This window comes from Sitodiplosis mosellana, unplaced genomic scaffold (genome assembly GCF_009176505.1).
Source record: "Sitodiplosis mosellana isolate CC-2019 unplaced genomic scaffold, AAFC_SMos_1.0 Smas_scaffold_17, whole genome shotgun sequence".
Classification (NCBI taxonomy): Eukaryota; Metazoa; Arthropoda; class Insecta; order Diptera; family Cecidomyiidae; genus Sitodiplosis; species Sitodiplosis mosellana.
Genome location: NW_022595259.1, coordinates 151562 through 173030, shown reverse-complemented (window position 1 = coordinate 173030; position 21469 = coordinate 151562). Strand labels below are relative to the sequence as shown.

Genomic DNA, 21469 nt, shown 5'->3' with positions numbered 1-21469 from the left:
CAAGTTGATCGTGGTGGTATTGATATCATAACTAAGCAATGGCTCATGGAAATTCTTTCAAAAAGGTTGATTCTGACAGGAAATAAGCCCATTCAATTACTCGAATCGAGAAATCCATTTGGCCATATATTTGAATGTCGTTGGGGAGTATGGAACTTCATAAACTACCGAAAGAAGGCAATTTTTTTTCAAAATTGAAATATCACTGTTTCATCACACAATAAGACAACGTTGGACACTGTATTGAATACACTCATCAATAATATGATTTCGTCACATGGTTTACCCAAATATTGGAAATGGTATTTGTCAAAAATGGCATTTCAAACGTCATTCATGATTCATGTTAGTGAACTTTCGATAGGGACAAACAGAACTCTGAAAGGTTTTGGATCTGTTGAATATAATAACATTTTGCTTCACAGCGTTGGATTCCAACACACACATTGAACTTAACTTTTTATTTTTACATGTGCTCCGAATATTTAAATAGAAGAAACCACATTCTTTAGAATTTTAAATGTTGAGAACATTACAAACTTTATTTTACTATACGAAGAAGTATTTTTCGTACATTTTTCGGATCTGTATTTGATGAAAATTTGACTGTTTTGGTCACTGTATCATCTGTTGTTCTCGCGCCTGTCTTAGAATGTCGGCCACTTTTCTTGAGTCAAACTTCTCAGCCAAATCCAATGCCGTTTGATCCTTCTTATTCTTAACATTGATATCAGCTCCGTTATCAATGAGAAACTGTACAACGTTGGCCATTCCCAGAGCTGCCGTCGCATGAAGCGCAGTGTTACCGTCTGAGTCTTTCGCATCGATATCGGCACCATTTTCCAAAAGAACCGTAATGGCATCCGTTTTATCTACAACACAAAGATTATTGCATTTCGAAGCAGTTTTAATTCATTCAGTTGTTTTATCAGAAGAAAATTCCACAGCCATCAGCCAGTGTTTCATTTAGATAAATAATATGTCACTTACCACCGATTGCAGCTAATGATAATGAATCCGTTTCACCTCGTGACCAAGCACTAACGTTAGCACCGTGTTCGATCAATATTCTCATAATATCCACACGACCTGTGCAAGAGTATAAGTCAAAATTATTTTTATCTCGTTTTGATGGATTTATAGAAGTTGAATAAACGAATTAACCTTTCTAACGTATTTTTTCTTCATTGAAATTCGATCCATTTTAGAACAGGTAGATGGATTCACAAAATGGTACAAAAAAGTTCTAAATTTCAGCTAATTGTTTAGATTTACCGTACATAGCAGCCACATGAATTGGTCTGGCTTCTCTATACGCCGGTGCATTTACGTCAGCACCTTGTTCGATGAACATTTTAACCATATTCTTTCGACCATAATAACAAGCTAAATGGATTGGTTTGAAATTCATCATTGTTGCATCAAAGCTGGCGCCCTTAGCGAGAAGAGCCCGGGCGATATTTTCATTATCTGAAATTGAAAAACATGAAAAAAGAAATTATCAGTCAGGAAAGAAAAATAATAAGAGTAATTTGAGAAAAAATCAAGAAAAATGATGCAACAACCATTTTTAATGGAATGCACCAACGGTGTTCGCTCCTCCACGTCTTCAGCATTAGCGTTGGCGCCATTTTCAAGGAGAAGTTGAACGATATCTTCATGATCTAAAGAAAATTATCAATAAATTCAATTATAGACTGGATCAAAGAAGATTTTTTGGATCTTTACAATTTAACAAAACCATTTATATCTTAAAAAATTGAATTTCATTACAAAATGGTTACACTTACTATTTTTTGCTGCGTAGTGAAGAGCAGTCTCTCCAATAGAATTTTTGGCATTGACATCGGCTCCATTTTTGATCAAATTTTTTGCAATGTTCAAAAGGCCTTCACGAATGAAATTGCATTTCAATCAAACGAATCACGAACAAAAAACAAAACAGTTGTGTTGCCTTATAAAAATGTGCTATTTACCGTCTTGAGCAGCTTCATGTAATGGAGAAACATCATACACGAAAGTGGTTCGAAAAAAGCCTCCAAAATCGTCCAATGGAAACGCATCTGAATCATAAGATAATAAACATGTTTGATTTTAAATTTTAAATTACAAACTAAAAACCTAATGAACGAATCACAACTTTCACAAAATTTTAAGCATGCTCTTCTTTGATCATAACCTTGAAGCCAATTTCCATACCCGTATTTGTTTCGGAGAGATTTGCTCCGAAGAATAGAACAGCTACACACACCAATCTCATTCTAATTCTTTAAAATGCACTGAAAACTTCAATTCGACTAAGAAATTGAATTAGGAAATGAAAAAACAAATGACAAAATTCAAATCAACTAAAGAATATATTTTTAGTTCGAAGAACACACTTCTTTATGCTTCAAACGTTCAGTAAACTGAAATGCTGTGTAATAATGAATGAAAAAAAAATCTATCTATTCTAAACACAATTGGCACAAAATCAAATCGAGTGGTGACTGGCGCTTTGCGACTGTTCCAATGAAACTGAATCATTTCGTTGACAGAGCGCTGATTTTATACTTTGAAAAAACGAATTGAGAGAAAAGGCATCACACATCATACGATAGCAATTTAAGCATGCATTTTACAAAGTGATTGTTATATATGGAGTGTAAACAAACCAATTTAGAAATTCTCAGATGGCTTTGTTGACTGGATAATCAAAAATATTCTGTTCTGTAAGGCACACTTTGATTGAAGTTGATTCCGTTGCTGGTGTTAATTCAATAATCCATTATTTTGTGGCAACACGTGCCCAGCGCATACGTATTTGTATGCTGAACATTCATTGCTTTTATCATGCGAATGCAATGCTTCCGTGTCATTGACAATAAACACTTATTCTCATCAAATAATCACAATTACATCAGTTAATAGACTGATTTGAATCTATGGTTAGCATAATTTAAAATGCATATCAGCTTTTATGCACTTCATAAGCCACTTTTCGCATGACCTCTTCTTTCCGTGAAGCATAATAGGTTGATCTGCATTCGAGTGGCGACTTGTTCAACAACACAGAATTTGCAATGATTTAAATTGGTTGATTGAGTGGCCACTGGCCAGCCGATTAATTTCGGAATTTTCCCTGGCTTATGATTAAAAATGATTATGGCAAACAAAATGTGCGACTTTAGTCAACTTCAGTTATAGTAGCCTGATCGTTCTCTTCAGTCAAAATGTCCGAAATTTGTCTTTTGGCAGAAAGAATAGCTAAACGTAAATGTTTCTTTACAAAATGTTTGAATTCAATCAACTTAGACAGTGGTGTTTGCAACACCATACAACTGGAACGTTCAAAATGGTTTCGATTAAAATTGTTGTTGAAATCGAAACGATAGAAATGGTATTTTATCGATCTACCACAGTAGAATCGATAAATGAAAATAAGACTACTTTGAGTCACGATTCATAAAACTTTATTAACAAAATAATTATAGGAAGTGCAAATATCTTGTGATTCACAAGTTGTGAATTAAGGTTTCTATACCACTTTTAGTCGATTTTGGAAGATACAAATTTGGATTAAAACGTACAGAAAGAAGGAGTTAGCGTTTAAGAATTATTTTTGAATTCAGAAATGCTGTAGTCTTGCCTATCCAACTTAACAGTATGGATAATTTGGGCATGAAGCGGCAACAATGCCAGCTGGGTAAAGACGAGTGGAGAATCCTTCCAATGGTGCAACTGGTGCAGCGAAACTGGTACCGCAGTATGGATAGTTGGGACAGGTGCTTGGGTTTACACCAGCTGGGTATCTAAATCAAAAATCGAGAAAACAAGACATTTAGTGATGTCTATGTAAATTTACCACTTGAAATGGCGTCAATCTAAATGACTCTTACTTGTCAACAACAACAGTTGATGGTTGGTTCCAGACCGGGTTGACAGTGTTAACTGATGGAGTGTTGTGTACAACAGAGTTATCGCAAATTGGGAAGCCTTTACGGAAAGAATAAACAATAGATGGAATTAAATTGCCTTTTTTCGATGACATTCTTAGAAATTTGATTGACAAATTGAAAAAAAAATTGAAGAATGGTGAAAGAAAAATGTTCAAAACAATTCGTTAATTCGTTGATTGAAAAATATGATCAACATTGTAACAATAAAAAAAACTATAATTTCTTTTACCTGGGCAAGCGGCTGGGCTTACGCCAGCTGGGTATAGACGAGTGGAGAATCCTTCCAAAGGTGCAACTGGAGCAACTGGAGCAACAACAACACCGACTGAGGTATCGCAGTATGGGTAGTTAGGGCAGAGGCTTGGGTGTACACCAGCTGGCCATTGGGCTGCTTGTGGAGCTGAGTAAGCAGCGGCGATGAGCACAAAGAAGGAAATCTACGACAGATAATAACAATCATTTAAATTAACCGCTTCATGATATTCAAAATGCAACACAACATGCATTCATTCAAAGCGCATATTTCACTTTATTCCATTTGAAATTTTAATTCACACTCTGTTTCGAAATAATTGAATTATTAAGTGCAATTTTGACAAAATATTTTCATATTTTCTCTGAATTATATTAATATTTTTCACTGAATTTAACAATCTATGTTTTTCGTATTTTTTGTAATGCAACCGTATTGATATCATGTGTATTTGTATTTTATGTTGAACTCTTACCACGTTTGAATTCATATTGGACTATTAAGTGTTATATCTATTTTGTTGTACAGAAACAAAAAACTATATGTCACTTTTGTTGAACAAATTATGTTTTAATGGACAGTGGACACTCAAAACTTCCAATATTGTTCCGATTCGGAATGAATTGTTGTACTGATACAATTGAACTAACTTTGGTGGTTTAAATACAAATCCAAGAACACTGTAGAGTGCAAAAATGCCATGCTCCCCGGCTCATGCATGTACTTCATATTCGCATGCAAGTATATTCAACTATATTTTCTATGCTTTCACACTTGTTTCTGTTCGTTTTTTTTTACTTCTTTTTCGTTTGTTTCTATGTGTTATTCTCTCAATACTTCATAATGAAAACGACCAAAAAGAGAAAATATATTCATCCAATGAAAAATAGTCATCCACTTTTGGTGCCACGGCAGAGACCGAGAGTGAGAAAGAGAGAAAAAAATCACTACCACATGAACATTATATAATTGCCCTATGTGCGTAGAAATTAGACATAAATCAAGTAATATCAACGTTTCCAGTTTTTCTGTGGTTGAACTTGCACACCGCGGGCGATTGCACTTAAGGTTGTTCGGAGAATGTGCATTGTGCATACAAATCAGGAAAAGTAAAACCAATTCGAAGCCAGAATATTCGCGTGTGTAAAGCGGTGAACTATAATACTAATAGAAACGAAATAAACTAACTCCAAACCAAGCTATTAAGCGTATTTTTCCTCTGAAATTTCAAAAAAAATGTGAAAAAATCAGAAAATTGCATTTCTCTAAGCATTTATTTCTGCGCACTGCACTCGCGAGCGAGCAGGCAAGGAGACATGCGCGATATTGTGCTGAACGGATGATCCCATTAAACATTTCATTATTCGTTGCGTTATCGGCGTTTGTTTTCTTGAATTTTCATTTATTCAATTGCTCTGACCATTTGGCATGGCATTTGACGTAGACGATGTATGCTCATTGCACATATGCATATATCATTGAAGTAAGTATTTTTTACGATTCTCTTTCTCTCCATCTCACTTCCGCTATTGCTTGCACTTTCTTTATGAAACATTTTTTTTTCACTCAACATGCCATTCTAAATTTACAAAACATGTCGTTTATATTTTTGGCGAATGTTTCTACATGTTTGGTATGTATATTAAATGCCTCGTAAACGAGGTATGATCGATTGCTATTTACGTTTGTTAAACAATGCAAATGCTTTAAGCGAATGAACAAAACCATTCAATCATAACCGGCTAACCGAATATTAAGTTTTAACCGTAAATATCGAGTGCACTACATAGATGATGTTTCGGCAACTAACCAATCACTAAATAGTGAAATGCCACATCTACACGTGTGACGACAAGTCCGCTGCTTCATTGAATCGTATGTAATTTCAAATCGGACAAATCCGTTGAATAATCACAAACCATATAAATGCATTGTGAATGCGCCTAAAAGTTGTCAACTATACTTACTATAGTTGACGACTCGATTTGAATTAGAATATTTAAGTTGTGATGTGAACTTGCCTTTTTTTGCTTATCATTTCCAAATATTGCCGTAGCACTGATACCGAATTTACAGCAAAGAAATCTATGGTCTAGATCCGTACAGCCCAGTTCAACGCTGAAAGTCAAAGAATTAAGACCGAAATCATCAACTCAGACATTTGTCTTGTGTGAATTAAAAATCATAATCGAATCATAACGGAAAAACAAACTCAATTAAAATGGCCAAACTTGGATTGTTGTTCATCGCAGTTTTCTGCATCGTTCAAGTGAGTTTTTTTAGAAATATTTTTCATTTGAAAGAAGAACAGAACTGAAACCATGAAATAGCTTTATCGTTTTCTAATTAGCAATTGCGTTTCACATCTTAATAAATAAACTAACTCAATCAGATCAACTGCTCAAAGAGTGCTTGTTTATTACTTTGCTTTTCTATAACTAAACCGTTGCGACAAAGACACGAAGAAGATTTTTGTTTAAATTTTTCTATATATAAGGTTTACAGCAATTACAACTCAGGTATAAAAAAAATTATGTTTTACTTTAAAATAAAAAAATTCTTATTCTCTTTTTCGCAACTGTTCACACAGAAGCTATTTATTAACCACTGAACGATCGCATGAAAATGAAATTAAAAACAGTTTTTGAATTTCTTCTATTTCAAATTTCTTCGATTCATAAACTCAAGCTGACGACACTTCAGTACAAAATATCTTTTGAGTGCTTGCAGCGCCACGAACTCTTGTATCATTTTGTATTGAAATTTCGTTAGTTCATGAGTTCGCCGTAAATTTCGTCAAAACGTGTCGTCACTTTGCATAAACTGAAAAATTCGTTCAATTTTTCTAAAACAAAAATGAGGAAAAATGCAAATAGATAAAGGTTGAATAATACACAAAGCTTTTGAACGGCTACTATTATACAAATCTGTTTTTATTTCACCGAAAAGATGCTTTTCATCCGAAAATCCAAGACACATTTCCTTTGTCGATTCAAAGTGCCTACATTTGAAAAACAAAAAACAAAAATAGTTATGGTTTACGATTAGTACGCACTCACATTCGTAGCATCATTTTATCAATTCGGTAGTTGACTGTCTTTGCGCAGAGTGAACTTTCTTATCACTTTATGGCCGAAGTAAAGAAGACGCAATGCGAATGACCTCGCAATACATTCGAAATATTCCCAAAAACGCAAATGATGTAAAGTCATGATCTATTAACAAAGCGATGAAATTGTGAAACGTATACCAAAACTTTAGGCTATTTTGTTCATTTGTAAATATTTGTCGACGCATGAATCCTTATCAACTAACATAACAGTTCTGTCATTTTTGGCTTCAACTAACGAATTGAATTTAATGTTGTATTTCATGCGAAAGTACAAACAAAATGAAAATAGAAACCACAGATTGTTTGATCATTTTTTTGAACTTTAGACGCTACATCAGTGATTTAAATAAGTGAAAAACAAATTTCCTAATCGAATTCTTCTAACAAAACAAATATTTATCAAGTAGAACCTAGGCTTTGCTAGATTCAGAAAAAAGATTAACTTTTTTTTTATAATCGCTTGTATTTTGTTCGCTTCAGTTAACATCGGCAGCTCGTGTTCCTCGTGAAAATACTGAAACAACCACTGAATCATTCTCCGATAAAGTTGCAGCAGGACTTAACATTGCTGAACAACAACTCAAGAGTTTGTTTACGAAGGAAAATGCTGACGTAAGTTAATTTGTTTTCACCAATCTGAATTTCAAAATTTGATGACAAGAATTTTATTAATTCTGATTTGGTAATTTTGTTTGGGTTAGTAAAATAGTTTGATTAATTCGATTCGTTTTTTCTACTTTATAGAAAGCGGCTCAGGCAATTTCGACCGGTGCCAATAGCGCTTACAAAAGTGCACAAACCGCTTTCGATGAGCTAACAACTGGATTGAAGCAGTTTAGCGATGATCTTCAAAAAGAACAAAAGAAAGATTAGATGCGCTGGAAGCGGGCCATTTCAAGCAGCAAGCGAGAGAGCGAGAAAGAGAATTTACATTACTTTTACAAAATAACTCAAATCTGAAGGGGGAATTCAGTTTGTTTCTTTGTATTTTCTCGAATTAAAATAATAAAAACACTTTCACTGCTGATGGCAAAACATGAAAATTTATTTCTCTTCTAGATCAATCGTCATATTTGACATGCCTTTTGTTTTAATTACTTTGTCCATTATTTCTTTCAATCATGGAATCGAAACCACATTCTTTATTCTAATCTCTCTTTCTCAATTTTGTTATTTGACCTAATTTCATAGCAACACTGTGCTAATGACGCATATCCGTTAAATGAGTCGAAAACGCCTAAAAGTTGCCAACAATTGATTGTGTCTGCAACCATTTTAAACACAAGATCGGAGACTTTGAAAAGAAAACAATTTTATTCTCCACATTCCACTTAAACTTACAAAAGCATAACTTAGCTCACAATTTGTTAGTTACAAATTAATAAATGTGCAGATTTTTTGTTTTACAAAAGTTCGATTTTTATCAAATATTTCGGAATTCTTTAGTATTATTTCAATGAATATTTTCGAATCAATCAATCTTAGATTACAACAGCTTAAATGACGAAATTCGCATTGAATATCAATTTTTTATATATGATTTTTACTTTATCGATTTATTTCACATGTTATTTTCATAAAGCCTCATATAAAAAAAAACTGTTGAATGTGCATGAATGTGAATGAATGTTCGACAATACTGTTTTACATAGAAATTGTTATTACTTTAATCCTATATCGTGTATTTTAAGCTATGGAGAATACGAAATAAGATAATTTATTGATGGAAAAAATGAACACGTTTTCATGGCGCTTTATAAATCGAATTTGAAAAATTGATATCGATTGATCGAATTTCACGTATGATGTCATTGACTATGATTAAACGTCGCTTATGGTGCCTTTCGAAGCATATCTCGTATCCGGAGATTTTTTTCCCTCTTTCGTGCATTTGTAAAGGGAATATTGGATGACCAAGAAGTAGACGAAGAAAACTAAAATGCAAAAGAAAAAATCAGAATAATGAAATAAAGCAAATTTTGGTTGGGAAAATAGACTTATTATATTTTTTTAGTCAATTGCTGTATAAAAATGCACTGAAAATGCACTTTCTAGTTATGGCCCAATCTATTTTTGTTCAAATGATAAGATTTTCAATCATGCAGTAAAAATCGCTAGAAATTCATGTTCTTATTTAGTCATTGCAAATATGATAGTTATACCCATTGAACTGAGCGCTCAGCCTGCTGAGTTTACGTGTATTTCACGCAAACAATGTTTCATACACATTTACATACTTATCGGTGTGAAATATTATAACTTATTTGCAATGACCAGATTCGGATCAAACGTGAACATATTTTACAAAATTGGAAAAAATTATCAAAAATCTAGAAAACGTACCTGCAATACAGAAGAAGAAAATGAAGTAAAATAATGAGTCCGTTTGTTTGCCTTTTACGCCAGTGATGAGGTCAATCAGCGGTGCGATGCAGTAACATAATGATACAATCGCCGATGCGAATGATAGAACCATTGAGGGTATCATCCATTTGCGCTTGCTCTGAAAACAATGAAAACAAATCATTCGCATGTCAACTTTTTTGCATGTGAAAAACTAAAACGCATTTGAAAAAAAGTAAAACTTACGTTGAAAATGCCCAAAAGATATACTATCGTTATGATGAAACAGAGACCTAAAAAGTGAATCAAATAACTATTTATGTAAAGCAACTATCATAATTGCAATACTAATTCGTAGTTTAATCAGTTAAGAAAAAATATTCTCCGCAGAAAATTGATGAATTCAAATCGAATTTCGATAATCAAGAATGAAACCAAGTTTTTAATCTGATCATTGTTTGACAAATTTCGAAAAAACGAAGATTCACGAAAAATCTTTGAAAAACACAACACATGACGTAATCCAACATTATATGGATGACTACTCACAATCAATCAGCGTCAACAATTCCGGCGGTACAGTTACAATGGTCTTTTCCCTTGTTCCTCGAACTTGGAAGCTAATCACGTCAAAAAAAGAACCATTTGGATATTTTTCGGTTATTTTATTATTGTTTTGTTCATTTTTTTAAATCATTTCTCTAATTAAATGTCCTCAATTTCAATTCTTGTAAGAAATATCATCGTGATCGAAGTAAATTGAATAAAAAATGTTCATTTTTTGTAGTAAAACTTACTAAATATCTCTTTGTTCCGTATTCAAAATGATATATGCGTGCGAAACTCGTATAATTATATCCAAAACACCCATCGTTATGCCTGCAGTCTCCAGGCCGATGCAACCACAGCATTTTTGCACAGTTGGACACGACATTTTTGCTCTGAAATTGTGGAAAAATTCAATAAGTTTGATCGATTTTGATGAAAAAAATTCAGCTTCAGCACGAAATTTTGATGAGTTAATACTTTTGCAATGCAGCTTAGGCAGCAAAGCGATTTTTTGTTTATAAAATTCACAATGTGTTGATGATTGTTCAATTCAAATGAGATTTTATTTAAAGAATAACTTGATTCTTAGCTAAAATGTTGAATGCAACACTTCAAACTGAACTGTGGCACAATTTAAAAATTCTGTTCAACAAAGGCGCAAATCTTCAAAAATTCGTATTCAATCCACTGCAAATCAAAACACGAATAAATGCTTACTACGAGAAAAGAGACTGAGAATGGAGAAGTACTGCGTAGTGCGTATGATGACACTGGATAGGAATGTGTCGCGTATCAATGGACAGAGGGTTCACTGACGCATGTGTATTTGTGCACGCTTCACGAAGGCGACACACAGTCTGCGACACTAATACACATGCACATTCGAATTTTCCAGCTTCATACGCTCCGTCGTCGTTCGTATTTCGACATTAGTACGATGCTTCCCTTTTCAATGTGTTCGAGATGGAAATTATGACCAAGTCAATGCATTACAGCGATGTAATGAAAATAAAACTAGTTCATTGTGACTACAATATAATAAACGAAACCATCAAACTCATATGACCCGCATCAATTCGATTTTTGGCACACAAAATATACGCACTCCATAAACATACGCAGTGTTTTTACAGAAAAGAAACGGGAACCGGTTGTTTTTTTGAGAAGAATTGTCTCCTAAGAACGTTGAATAAATGGCTTAAATTTTTTTTTGGATTTCGAATTGATTTTTTTTTTCTTTAACAATTGTTTCGTCGAATTTGGTTCACTCATTCAGCACAAATTGACATTGTTTGTATACAAATTACAAAATTGGAATTAATCTTGTGTTAAATGTAGAACAATGCAGGAAAATCTTTTGAAACACATCAAAACAATGAAAATTCTTATCTACCAAGGTTAATGTTATACAATTTTTTATTATTTCATTATTTTTCCCTATTTTTCTTGTTGTTTGTCGTAAACTATTCCCATTGAATGTGGCATTGCTTTCATTTAATGCATTTCAGTGTCAAAATTGGGAGATTCAGTTATAAGTTCTCTCCTCTTGCTTCGCACACCATTTTGTAGGCATCGAATCTATGCAACGATGCCAGCTGATGGGTCACAACCCAATGTTGTTGTTCGTATTTCTACAGCTGGCGTTCTTCGTGTCGTTGTGGTGATCATCGCTGGAGTTGGCTGAAATATTTTGAAATTTTCAATGCAATTCTGATTTTTAGGTAAAGAAATGCTTACCTGTGTCATTAAACTTGAAACTACTTCCGATTGTTGTACTTTCTAGTGTATCGAAATTGAATAAAAGCTGAAAATGAACATACTTTTTTACTTTCGACCTTTTCAAAACGATCTGAGAACGTCTTCAGTCCAATGAACACAAAGACATGTTCATTTTCTTCAAAGACTTTGAAGAGAGTTCATTCTTTCCACTTTTTCAGCCTTTTTTTAGCCTATTTTCTCTCATTTCATAATCATTGACTGAATTGCTGTAATTTGTACTAAATTTCAATTGATTTATGTGCAAATTCATACCGTTGTAACTTCGGGTGTTTTAACTTCTACTGTGATGTGCTCACCAGTGGTTGAGGTTAAAATGGGCTAAAAGAATTGAATCGGAAGCAAAATTCCAAAGTTTTACATTCATAAAAATCAAAGAATATCCATGAGAAATCAAATCCACTATTATTTCTCACTTACGGTGCTTTCCTCGGTCATTGTTACTGCATTCATCGTCGCTGTCTCAGGAGAAGTTTCAGAAGTGCATTCATGTTTGTTTTTTAAACTATTATCTGGAATAGTTTCATGTGTAGTTGAAACAATAGTCGATGTGTTCGACGTGCTTTCAAACGTATTAGTGCTATTCATCGTGCTATGCTCAGTAGTCCTCGTACCAAATGTGGATGTTGCTGTGGAACGTTCTGCCTGGATAACATCAGAAGTTGAGTTCGGCACTTCTGTGCTGTTTAGAAATGCATTATTGGTTGGCGGTTCACTTGTTGCACTTGAACTTTCAATTGAGTCGTTTGATATTGTGTCTGTTATCAATTCTGATGTCGCTATTTGTTCACTTGTACCCAAGGCTAATGTTGGTGATTTAGTCGTTTCGGAAGATGTGGTTAATTGTTCCACGTTTAAAGGTGTCGTCATTTCTTTCGCTGCATCAGAGGCAATCGAATTGATTGATTCATGTGAAATTGTGGTCAAGGGCAATTCAGTAACTGTGCTCATTAGAGTCGTTAGTGGCATTTCAGATGGTTTGTTTGCGATTTGTGGTTGTGTTTCGGTTGATTCATTTTCAATTTGTAGTGAAGTTTCTGTAGATTCGTTTATTATTTCGGACGTTTTTCGGTTGATCCACTTGCTAACTGCGTCAATGTATCGGTTGGCTCATTTGTCGATTTCAACGCCAGCAACTTATCATCAATCAAGTTTCTCAAAGGCTGGGTCATTTAAATTGGACATCAAACAGGTATAACCTATCGAATCTCTTGATGACTCAATTTCTTTGGGTTTTGTTACATTTTCTTCAGTGATTTCTTCCTGCAAATTTAAAGTGTAATTGAGAAAAAAGTGTTCCACTTGCGCAAAAGGAAGAAAAAAAAATGTCTCTAAAACGCATTGAATGAATGTTGTGACCAATATACGAATAATCTCGTTCTCCTAACTGGATTCGAGTTGCGGTAATCTGGAAAATACAGCGGTTCTGTCGTCTCACCATCCTGACTTTCGATAACTTTGGAGCAATCACAAGCCGAATCGCCATCCTCAATCAAATCACTGAATTGAGCTAAAAGTTCACTCTTCGAATTGGTTAAAGAAGCCAGAAGAAAGCAAACGCTTAGCACACTTTTCACATTATACTCCATTGATGTAAATCGCTTCAATTTTATGTTGAAACTGCGAAAAAAACGCTTCACTTCAAATATTTACCCAATGAACACATGTAATGCTAAATGTTTGAATTTTGTGCATACTTTAATGTAATGCTAAATGTAGCACTGAAAGTGCAAAAATTGTGTGATTTTTAGATAAAATTTTGTTTCTGGGCACAATATGTGTAAAAATTGTGCACGATTTAGAAAGAAATTTACTATGCACAATAATTGCACGTGTTTGGCTCATTGGGTATAACATCTTCTAATCTCGAACTAATAATGATATTTAAAGATAAAACCTCCGAATTTTATATGAATTTTGTATGAGCTCATCTGATAACTTCATTCAACCAAATTTTTCATTTATTTTAATACCAACGTTTGTGAAAAAAAAATATTCCAATTCCGAAACGATTGTTTATCCCTTTATCGCTCTTGTTTTGAGCGAGATTTGAAGGTCACCAAATTTTGTGTATAAAACAATTTTCTAATCGAAATCTTGCAATCTGCCACCAGCTTGGTTCGAAATTTTCAGTATGGATTATGGTTTTGAAACGTTTTTTTACTATGAAAGCAGTTATGGATGCTTGGATACAGCTAATCAAATCAATTTAAGTGCTGAAGTACTCATGAAATTTGTATTCCCTGAAAAGGAGACCAGAAAACAGTTTAATTTTTGCTGTCCAGTTGACGTGCAACCGTGCCTGTGTAGCATGGGTGTGTTTGATAAATCCAAAATCAAATTGTTTACGTGATTCTACGATTGAACTGGAACAATTTTATTCGAATTGAAATAATTGTTGGTAAAATAATTTAAGTTTATCATTGATATACTTTCAATTGCAATTACTACTTGAAGGAAAACCATGGTTCCCTGAAATCACTTAATCAAGATTGTCATTTATCATTATAGTTTCGGCGTTTTTTTCTTCACTCATATCAAATGGAAAGAAAATGAAATGTTACAAGAGGAGTTCAAATTATTGTTGAATTTACAGTCGTATTTCACCTTGCATCTTGCAATCGCCGAATGTAATAAAATAGATTGATTCACCGTCTCTTTCAATACTATTTCGAGTGAGATTATTCACATTTTTTTCACTAATTGTCTTTTTGCAATTTGACTTCAATACACATAAAATAAATTACGAAATTTATTCACACTCAATTCGTTGGACGTTTTATGTTTGACGTCTTTAGTCGATGTGCACGGGGCAATTGTACTGCTTTTTGCGTATTCAAATTTTTTCGGCGCAAAGGAATGTAAATAACGAATTAACCCATTTGGTTATGCAATGGCAAATCGTTTGAACTTTGACACTATGTGTGTATATGTGCCGAATTCGAATGTTCTTCGCCGTCGTGCAGAATATTTTGTAGGTGATTTGAATGTCGCTGGAAAAAATCTTTTTTTTAAGATGCCAAACAGAGCAACAAGACAAGCACATGTAAAGAGCAAAATCTTGACCGAATTGAATTCTTAAACAAGTGCAATCACTGTTGTGAGCATAAAATATTTGTTTACTTGTGCACCAATCAACTGTTTCATTGATCTCTCTGGCATTTGTTATCTAAAGTGTTTACAAACCTTTATCGCAATGCAATTAAAGTAATCGGGTCGACTTTTGGAACTTGGAATTTTATTTGATTCTGTCTGCTGCATATGAAATGAGTCTCGAAAAGAACCGGCGGAATCAGTATAAAACTCGTTGGTGTATTCAATAGACGGTTCAGTAAGTTTTACTGTCTGATTTGGTTTAAAAGTGATTTTTTGCTTGCTTTGTTTACAAAAAAAAATGAATTCGTTTATTGTGTTTGCATTCTGTCTTGGAGTCGCTTTTGCCGGCGTAGTTCCAGGTGAATGAAGATTTTGCATTGGACGAAAATTATTTTCTTCTTTAAAAATTATTTATTTTCCTTCGAATTTTTTTGAGAACAATTGATGCTTTCATTTTTTTCGTTACTTTTCGTTAATTTTAAATATTGTTTTGATTTCAGTTGATAATTCGTAAGTAAATACAGTGGAAGAAATGTTATTGATTAATGAAAAGAACACTTGACAGTTTATAAAAGAATCGAAAAATTTCTAATGACAAAACCATCAACCATTTTTCCTTTCCACTCAGCTTGAACGAAACAAACTCCGAGCAGGAAATTAAATTGCGTGAGTCCATTGTGTCAAGTAAGTAATTCTTTTTTTTTATTTAGACAGCAAAAGTGCTTCGTGATTAAATGAGAGAATCAAATGGGAAATGTGAACATTTTTCGTATTGTCTAGATCAAATATCGGAAGTGACACGGTTGATTGGAGAAGGTGTCAATGTGAATTGCACTTACTATGGAAACCGGACAATGCCATTGCATTTAGCGGCCAAAAATGGTAAACTTTAATGAATAGTAAAGTTGCAAAATATGTGGCTCAAAGTTTTCGCTGTAAGTATCTACAACATTCAACTCTTACTCTTAGGCAATGTTGACATTATGAAAAAACTCATTGAAAATGGAGCTGCAGTCGACGGGAAAACCCATAGAAGAGAGACTCCATTACATTATGCTGCTGCTTTTGGTAATCAATTCAAAAATGTATATCATTATAGAATACTTTTCGCATTTGCTTTATATACAAAATATTATTTTGGTTCAGTGTACACTTCAGATGCTCAAAAAGTATCTAGATATCTGATATCAGACACAAGTGCACACTGTTTTAGTTCAAACTAGGTATTCCTGTAACCATATACTTTTTTTTTCGAAATTGAACGACGAACCATCAATGAAAATAAAATTAATTTGATTCAAATTTCTAAATTCTTCTTGAAATATTCGAATTGATTTCATTGAAAATATGTCGGATGTGAATAGTATTTTATTAAAAATGCATTGTTTTCTTATGAATAAACCTGCCACAGGAAAAGCGGATGCTGCTAAAATTTTACTACAGCACGGCGCCGATGTCAATGCAAAGAATGTCAAGTCTAAAACGCCTTTGCAATATACATCTTATCAGGTAATAGCTCACAAGATCCATACAAATTATTAAACCAATAATAAAATAAATATTTGATTTATCAAATGAAGGGCTATATCGATGTGGCGAAAATTCTTATTCAGCACGGTGCCGATGTTAATAGTAAAACTCATTTCAATGTGAGACCATTGAGTACAGCTGCAACGAAAGGTATGCAAATAATTTGATAGAGTTCAATATTTTTGTGATGAATATTTAATTAAGATGTTGCATTACAATTGTGGCCATTCAAGACATGTCTTCGATTTTAGCATTTGTGTTTGTTTTCGCTTAGGTCACACGGCCTTGGTTAGGTTGCTTATCGAGAACGGTGCTGAAATAAATGCGCAGAACTCTTTTGGCTACACACCTCTTCACTGGGCCGCATCAGAAAACGGAGGTTTTTTTCTTCCATTTCCTTTCATTGCAATCTTTGAAAATAATCAATAAATGAAAAATATATCTTCAAAATATTTCCTTTAGGCAATTTGGAGACAGTCAAAGCTCTGATTGAAGAAGGGGCCAATGTTAATATCAAAAGCTCCGGCGGTCAAACTCCACGCGACATGGCGCAAGGTAGGTTAAATCAACATCAACGTTGAATATTCCAAATTCCATATTCTTTAAGTAAATGAACATTGAACGTTGTTGATGTTCATCTATTGTTCACTAATTTACTGATAATTCATTAGAAATTAAACGAAAATTTAATATCATCAAATACTCCAACTCTTCATACTTTTTATAGCTCCAGAAATCATCGATGTTCTAAAAGAAGCGGAAGAGAAACAGGCACAAGCAGGACACTGAATTTTGATTTTAATTTACCATAGATTTGCCAAGTGAAATAGAAACACGGCACAAAAAATTGATAGAAAACTCGAAATAAAAGTTTAAATTAAAACTCGACAAATAAACTGACTTATGTTACATTTAGGTGTTTATAATGAAGTTTTCAGAAATCATTGACCATTGAAATTACTCTATGTAAATTCTTCTGATTGTTTCGTATTCCAAAGACCAGATATTGCATATTTGCTGCTGAGTAGGCCTGAGCTGAGCTGAATTTGCTAACTCAGGCGCCTGAAGCGGTATTTTAGCACACTTACGGTGCAAAATTGTCGTAGATCGCTGAAGTCCACGCTGTTTATCAATTATATTTGGATGGATTCCAGTGAACCACGACAATTTTGCACCGCAAGTGTGCTAAAATACCGCTTCAGACGCCTGAGTTAGCTAATTCGGCTCAGCTCAGGCCTACTCAGCAGCAAATATGCAACCTCTGCCAAAGACCGCACCTACTCGCAAGAGACAATGCAAAATGAAAGAATAAAGCATATCACATTGTGTTTGTGCCTATATTCTAACGAAGATATGGTCTATATCAGACCTTCGTGTGTTGATTCGATGCGCGCTTCTCTCTTGCTTTGTTTTACTTTGTTTCTTGCGACTGTGTGCGAGTAACCACATGTGACACTGTATTTTACACATTAAATGGACACGGTGAAATAATGTATTGGTAACTAATCGTATGATTTTGAGAATATTGATCAAAACCATGTATACCGAATGTACCGGTCTATCATAAGACAATGGCATGTACAATGTGTTTATTTTTCATAGACGACTATGACATTTCAATGCAATCCGAATTTCAAATCGTCAAAATTTCTCTGAAATCATCTTGAGACAAGCTGATTGTCCGACTACAAAGTGTTCAAGTGAAGATAATAATCAGCTGAATTCAAAGAAATTGTAACAACGTTTTTTTTAATCAATTATATTGAAAAAGTCTCTGTAAAAAATTAATCAGACAATTTCAAACAGTCTCAAGTAATTGAGCCACATGGAGAGTGACAATTTTGTAATCAATCATAGAACGATGTGGACGGTTTTTGGTGCATTCATCGTTTTTGCTTTGGCTTTTTGCGTAAGTGGATTTGTATTTCATCATACTTTTTTCGCTTTTTTTGAAACAATGGTGTCAATGTTTTAGTTTTTCGAATTTAATCAATTTAAATCAAATCATTTTTTTTTCTTTTTAAGCTTTTTTCAACTTGATTCGGATTTTTTTTGATAAAAAGTTCCAACTTTTTCCAATGATTTTCATTAGCTCATTTGTTGAATTTGCTAAAAAAAATTAGCTCAAATGCAATTACCAAATTCCAATTTTTTTCTTCTTTGATTTTCCTTTCTCCTCCAGTTCCATTGCGATGCAAGCCAATCATCGTCCATATCAGCAGACCCCCACAACCGAGTGTCTTTTTCGTCTGTAAAAGAGATTCTGGATACCTTCAAAGACTTTGATTTAATTGAATTGCAAAAGTATTTCAGTGCAAATCCAATGAATCGTTACGCGATCGTAATTGTGTTTAAACATCGGTATTTGTATGAACAATTCGTAATCAATTCGCCCAATTTGTCTCCGAATGGAACGTTCAATGACACACTGGACGTGGTGCAAAATTTCGGTCACTTGATAAAAATGCTAAAAGTGGATTATCGATTGTTGGACACGGATCAAAGCGCAGCATTGAATAAAATCCTCAATGATCGCTCTTCATACTCATTGGTTGACGTTGAATTGGTGCATTGTGACGATGATAAAATATTGGATTTGCGTGGGCCATTCTTAAATGTTGAAAGTGTTCAGCTCCGCATGGGCAATTTGCGAACTAATGCATCGAGATTTGACAAAATTTTTCCGGCACTTCGTCGCTTGCACCTCGGTGAAATGTACTACACTCACGCCGGCTGCTTCGAACACAATTTTCCACATTTGGAGAGCTTGACCGTAGAGTTTTGGTATGGATCGTATCCACACACCGCAGTGCTGTTGGAAACAAGATTGCGAGCGAATCCTCAGTTGAAACACGTTACAATCATCCGATGCACTTGGAATATGCTGGAAATATTGAGCAAATATTCGACGCAGTTAGAGAGTCTCACTTTGGAACAGTTTCACGATGATTCCGTTTTTGAAGGCAAAGAAATTCGCTTCAATAGTTTGAAAGTATTTAAATTCAAACCACGCAGTGCATTTAAAAAAAACATCGGCCGAATTCCAATTGTGTTCGAGAAATTGGAGGAAATTGAATTTCATAATTCGCCCGATGAATGGATTGCAATCATGCAGAAGAATAAAGGATTGAAAATCGTCACAACTGGCAAGTTGGACGACTTGCAGTTTATTCATGTTTTATGTGTTGTTCCAAATATTCAAGAACTTTACACCGGCTACAATGCCATATCCCCATGCAATAACATCCTTAGATTCATACGTGGCGCAAAACATCTGAAGCGGATTCTGTTTACAGCGTTTGATCATCGGGTATTGAATCAAATTTACAAAAGAATAGACCACGAATGGGACCTCCTTCCTGGTGGAATGTTGGTCAGAAATTGAGACGAAGTTCGGCGAATTACTATGAATTTGTTTTGTTTTCCAAAATTTCTATGGTTTTTGTTTTTATACAAATTTTGAATGAAATTCACAAGACTTTGTTTGATTTAGCTGCTTGAAACCATATTAAAAATGAATTTTAGACTCAAACCAAAAAATTACGAACATTCCAAGTTGGATGATTACAAAGAAACAATTCAATACTTGCGATTTTGATTTGATTGATGCAAAATAAGTGCCAAACAATGACTTTGAAATTGGTGATTTTGAGCCATTTTACACTTGTTTAGATGACGATTTGCGCATGGACTGTGTCTATTATTCGTTTATTCGTTTTGATAGATTTAGTACATTTTAAAATCCATTCGAGTTGAATTTTTGAAATTACATTCAAAGTACTTGAAAGTTATGTCAAATAAATTCCAAATCCACTTGACAAAACATATTTTCCATTTATTTGAACTCCTTGCTTTCAGCGCATTTGACTAACTGACTGGTGGTATCTAATGGTTGATAACGATAAAATGAGGCGATCTACAGTTGTCAATGGCGTTTATTAGTTCCAATTTAGACATTTTAAAGTCGTGTTTTGAGGCTTCTCTCGAAAAATGTGATATTGCGCAGAAAAATCGGTTAATTTAAATCGGTTTCTACCCAGCTAATGGCCAGTTTAATCAAAACGCTTGGGGAGTGTCTTCAATTTTTCGATTTTATTTTAAAAAAAAACAAATCAAATTTAGCCAAATGAACGTGGTTTTGTTTCGTGGAATAGATGTTGCCTCTGTATGAGCGGAACAAAATGGAAAGTTACAGTTGAAATGAGCAGATACGTTTTTGTGAAGAATTGAAAGCTTTTCATTTTGATGGAATTTTTCATGCCTTAGGATCAAATGGAATGAAACGAAAGTGTACAATGTTCACGAAATATGTACAACAAATGTAAACATTTTGATGAATAAAATCCAACTTAAATCAAAACAGCAATGCAAAATTTAATAATGCTTCACTCAATCTGAAATTGACGTCACTTATTGGCAGAGTGAATTGTATTCTTCATCTGAATCCGTATTCTTCATGGGAAACTGAAAAATATTTGTGTGGATTCACGAGTTCTTGATAATGGCGCTATTGAGTGTTATTATTCTCATGATTATACGTGTGTTTACATACATTTTATGTTGTTGTAGCTGCTCCCGCACGGAGATTATATGAAGCTGTGTATTAAATCTCAATTGGCTTCAATTCTTTGAATAAAACAAATTGAGACTTTTTTTACTTTGCTTTTAACGAAAAGAATTGTACGATGACTCTTTGTTATCAAACAATAATATTTTTCAACTTTTGTGTGCCACTGTCAGCCACTGTCCCCATGTGGGCGATTATCACTTCAAAGTGTACTCTCTTGAAAATTTAATGATGAAATTAGCTCGACCCATGATGAACTTGTCCCATTTTTTTTACTGTCAACTAATAACAACAGTGATGATGTT

General features: G+C 33.9%; 7 protein-coding genes across 11 annotated transcripts in view; 3 read left to right on the top strand and 4 right to left on the bottom strand.

Moving 5' to 3' along the window:
* Nucleotides 1-2098, bottom strand: part of LOC129568131 (serine/threonine-protein phosphatase 6 regulatory ankyrin repeat subunit A-like) — a 20998-nt gene extending 18900 nt beyond the window's left edge. Inside the window, exons 1-6 of the mRNA XM_055445698.1 lie at nucleotides 1977-2098; nucleotides 1791-1889; nucleotides 1566-1664; nucleotides 1276-1470; nucleotides 991-1089; nucleotides 620-872 (exon numbers count right to left, since the gene is read on the bottom strand). Coding sequence (XP_055301673.1) covers nucleotides 620-872; nucleotides 991-1089; nucleotides 1276-1414 — 491 coding nt within the window. The 5' untranslated portion in view covers nucleotides 1415-1470; nucleotides 1566-1664; nucleotides 1791-1889; nucleotides 1977-2098. The remainder of the gene's footprint in view (nucleotides 1-619; nucleotides 873-990; nucleotides 1090-1275; nucleotides 1471-1565; nucleotides 1665-1790; nucleotides 1890-1976) is intronic.
* A 1339-nt stretch (nucleotides 2099-3437) lies between these two features.
* On the bottom strand, nucleotides 3438-6651 carry LOC129568148 (cuticle protein 1-like). Its single transcript, XM_055445721.1, has 4 exons — nucleotides 4667-6651; nucleotides 4168-4375; nucleotides 3879-3975; nucleotides 3438-3791 (listed from the first exon to the last, which is right to left on the bottom strand). The coding sequence occupies exons 1-4, from the start codon at nucleotides 4679-4681 to the stop codon at nucleotides 3638-3640; spliced, it is 474 nt and encodes a 157-aa protein (XP_055301696.1). The 5' UTR covers nucleotides 4682-6651; the 3' UTR covers nucleotides 3438-3637.
* Nucleotides 6325-8334, top strand: LOC129568149 (uncharacterized). Its single transcript, XM_055445723.1, has 3 exons — nucleotides 6325-6460; nucleotides 7784-7915; nucleotides 8048-8334. Exons 1-3 carry the CDS (start codon nucleotides 6413-6415, stop codon nucleotides 8174-8176), a joined length of 309 nt encoding a protein of 102 aa, XP_055301698.1. The 5' UTR covers nucleotides 6325-6412; the 3' UTR covers nucleotides 8177-8334.
* A 16-nt stretch (nucleotides 8335-8350) lies between these two features.
* LOC129568150 (uncharacterized) lies at nucleotides 8351-10733 on the bottom strand. The gene is made up of 5 exons (XM_055445724.1): nucleotides 10444-10733; nucleotides 10196-10266; nucleotides 9893-9939; nucleotides 9647-9806; nucleotides 8351-9237 (listed from the first exon to the last, which is right to left on the bottom strand). Exons 1-5 carry the CDS (start codon nucleotides 10578-10580, stop codon nucleotides 9125-9127), a joined length of 528 nt encoding a protein of 175 aa, XP_055301699.1. The 5' UTR covers nucleotides 10581-10733; the 3' UTR covers nucleotides 8351-9124.
* An 844-nt stretch (nucleotides 10734-11577) lies between these two features.
* On the bottom strand, nucleotides 11578-15052 carry LOC129568146 (uncharacterized). 5 transcript variants are annotated; one of them, XM_055445716.1, is made up of 6 exons: nucleotides 14321-15052; nucleotides 13949-14214; nucleotides 12392-13591; nucleotides 12227-12292; nucleotides 11933-11999; nucleotides 11578-11875 (listed from the first exon to the last, which is right to left on the bottom strand). In XM_055445716.1, exons 3-6 carry the CDS (start codon nucleotides 12938-12940, stop codon nucleotides 11799-11801), a joined length of 759 nt encoding a protein of 252 aa, XP_055301691.1. In that variant the 5' UTR covers nucleotides 12941-13591; nucleotides 13949-14214; nucleotides 14321-15052; the 3' UTR covers nucleotides 11578-11798. The 5 variants fall into 5 exon arrangements, with proteins under 5 accessions (XP_055301691.1, XP_055301693.1, XP_055301694.1 ...); XM_055445718.1 differs by having other exon boundaries at nucleotides 12392-14214; nucleotides 14404-15052; XM_055445719.1 differs by lacking the exon at nucleotides 13949-14214 and having other exon boundaries at nucleotides 14579-15052.
* A 274-nt stretch (nucleotides 15053-15326) lies between these two features.
* LOC129568169 (putative ankyrin repeat protein RF_0381) lies at nucleotides 15327-17506 on the top strand. Its single transcript, XM_055445745.1, has 10 exons — nucleotides 15327-15426; nucleotides 15568-15577; nucleotides 15696-15751; nucleotides 15848-15949; nucleotides 16037-16135; nucleotides 16479-16576; nucleotides 16648-16747; nucleotides 16872-16976; nucleotides 17060-17152; nucleotides 17325-17506. Exons 1-10 carry the CDS (start codon nucleotides 15366-15368, stop codon nucleotides 17384-17386), a joined length of 786 nt encoding a protein of 261 aa, XP_055301720.1. The 5' UTR covers nucleotides 15327-15365; the 3' UTR covers nucleotides 17387-17506.
* An 869-nt stretch (nucleotides 17507-18375) lies between these two features.
* On the top strand, nucleotides 18376-20420 carry LOC129568168 (uncharacterized). The gene is made up of 2 exons (XM_055445744.1): nucleotides 18376-18506; nucleotides 18780-20420. The coding sequence occupies exons 1-2, from the start codon at nucleotides 18423-18425 to the stop codon at nucleotides 19980-19982; spliced, it is 1287 nt and encodes a 428-aa protein (XP_055301719.1). The 5' UTR covers nucleotides 18376-18422; the 3' UTR covers nucleotides 19983-20420.
* The last annotated feature ends 1049 nt before the right edge of the window (nucleotides 20421-21469 follow it).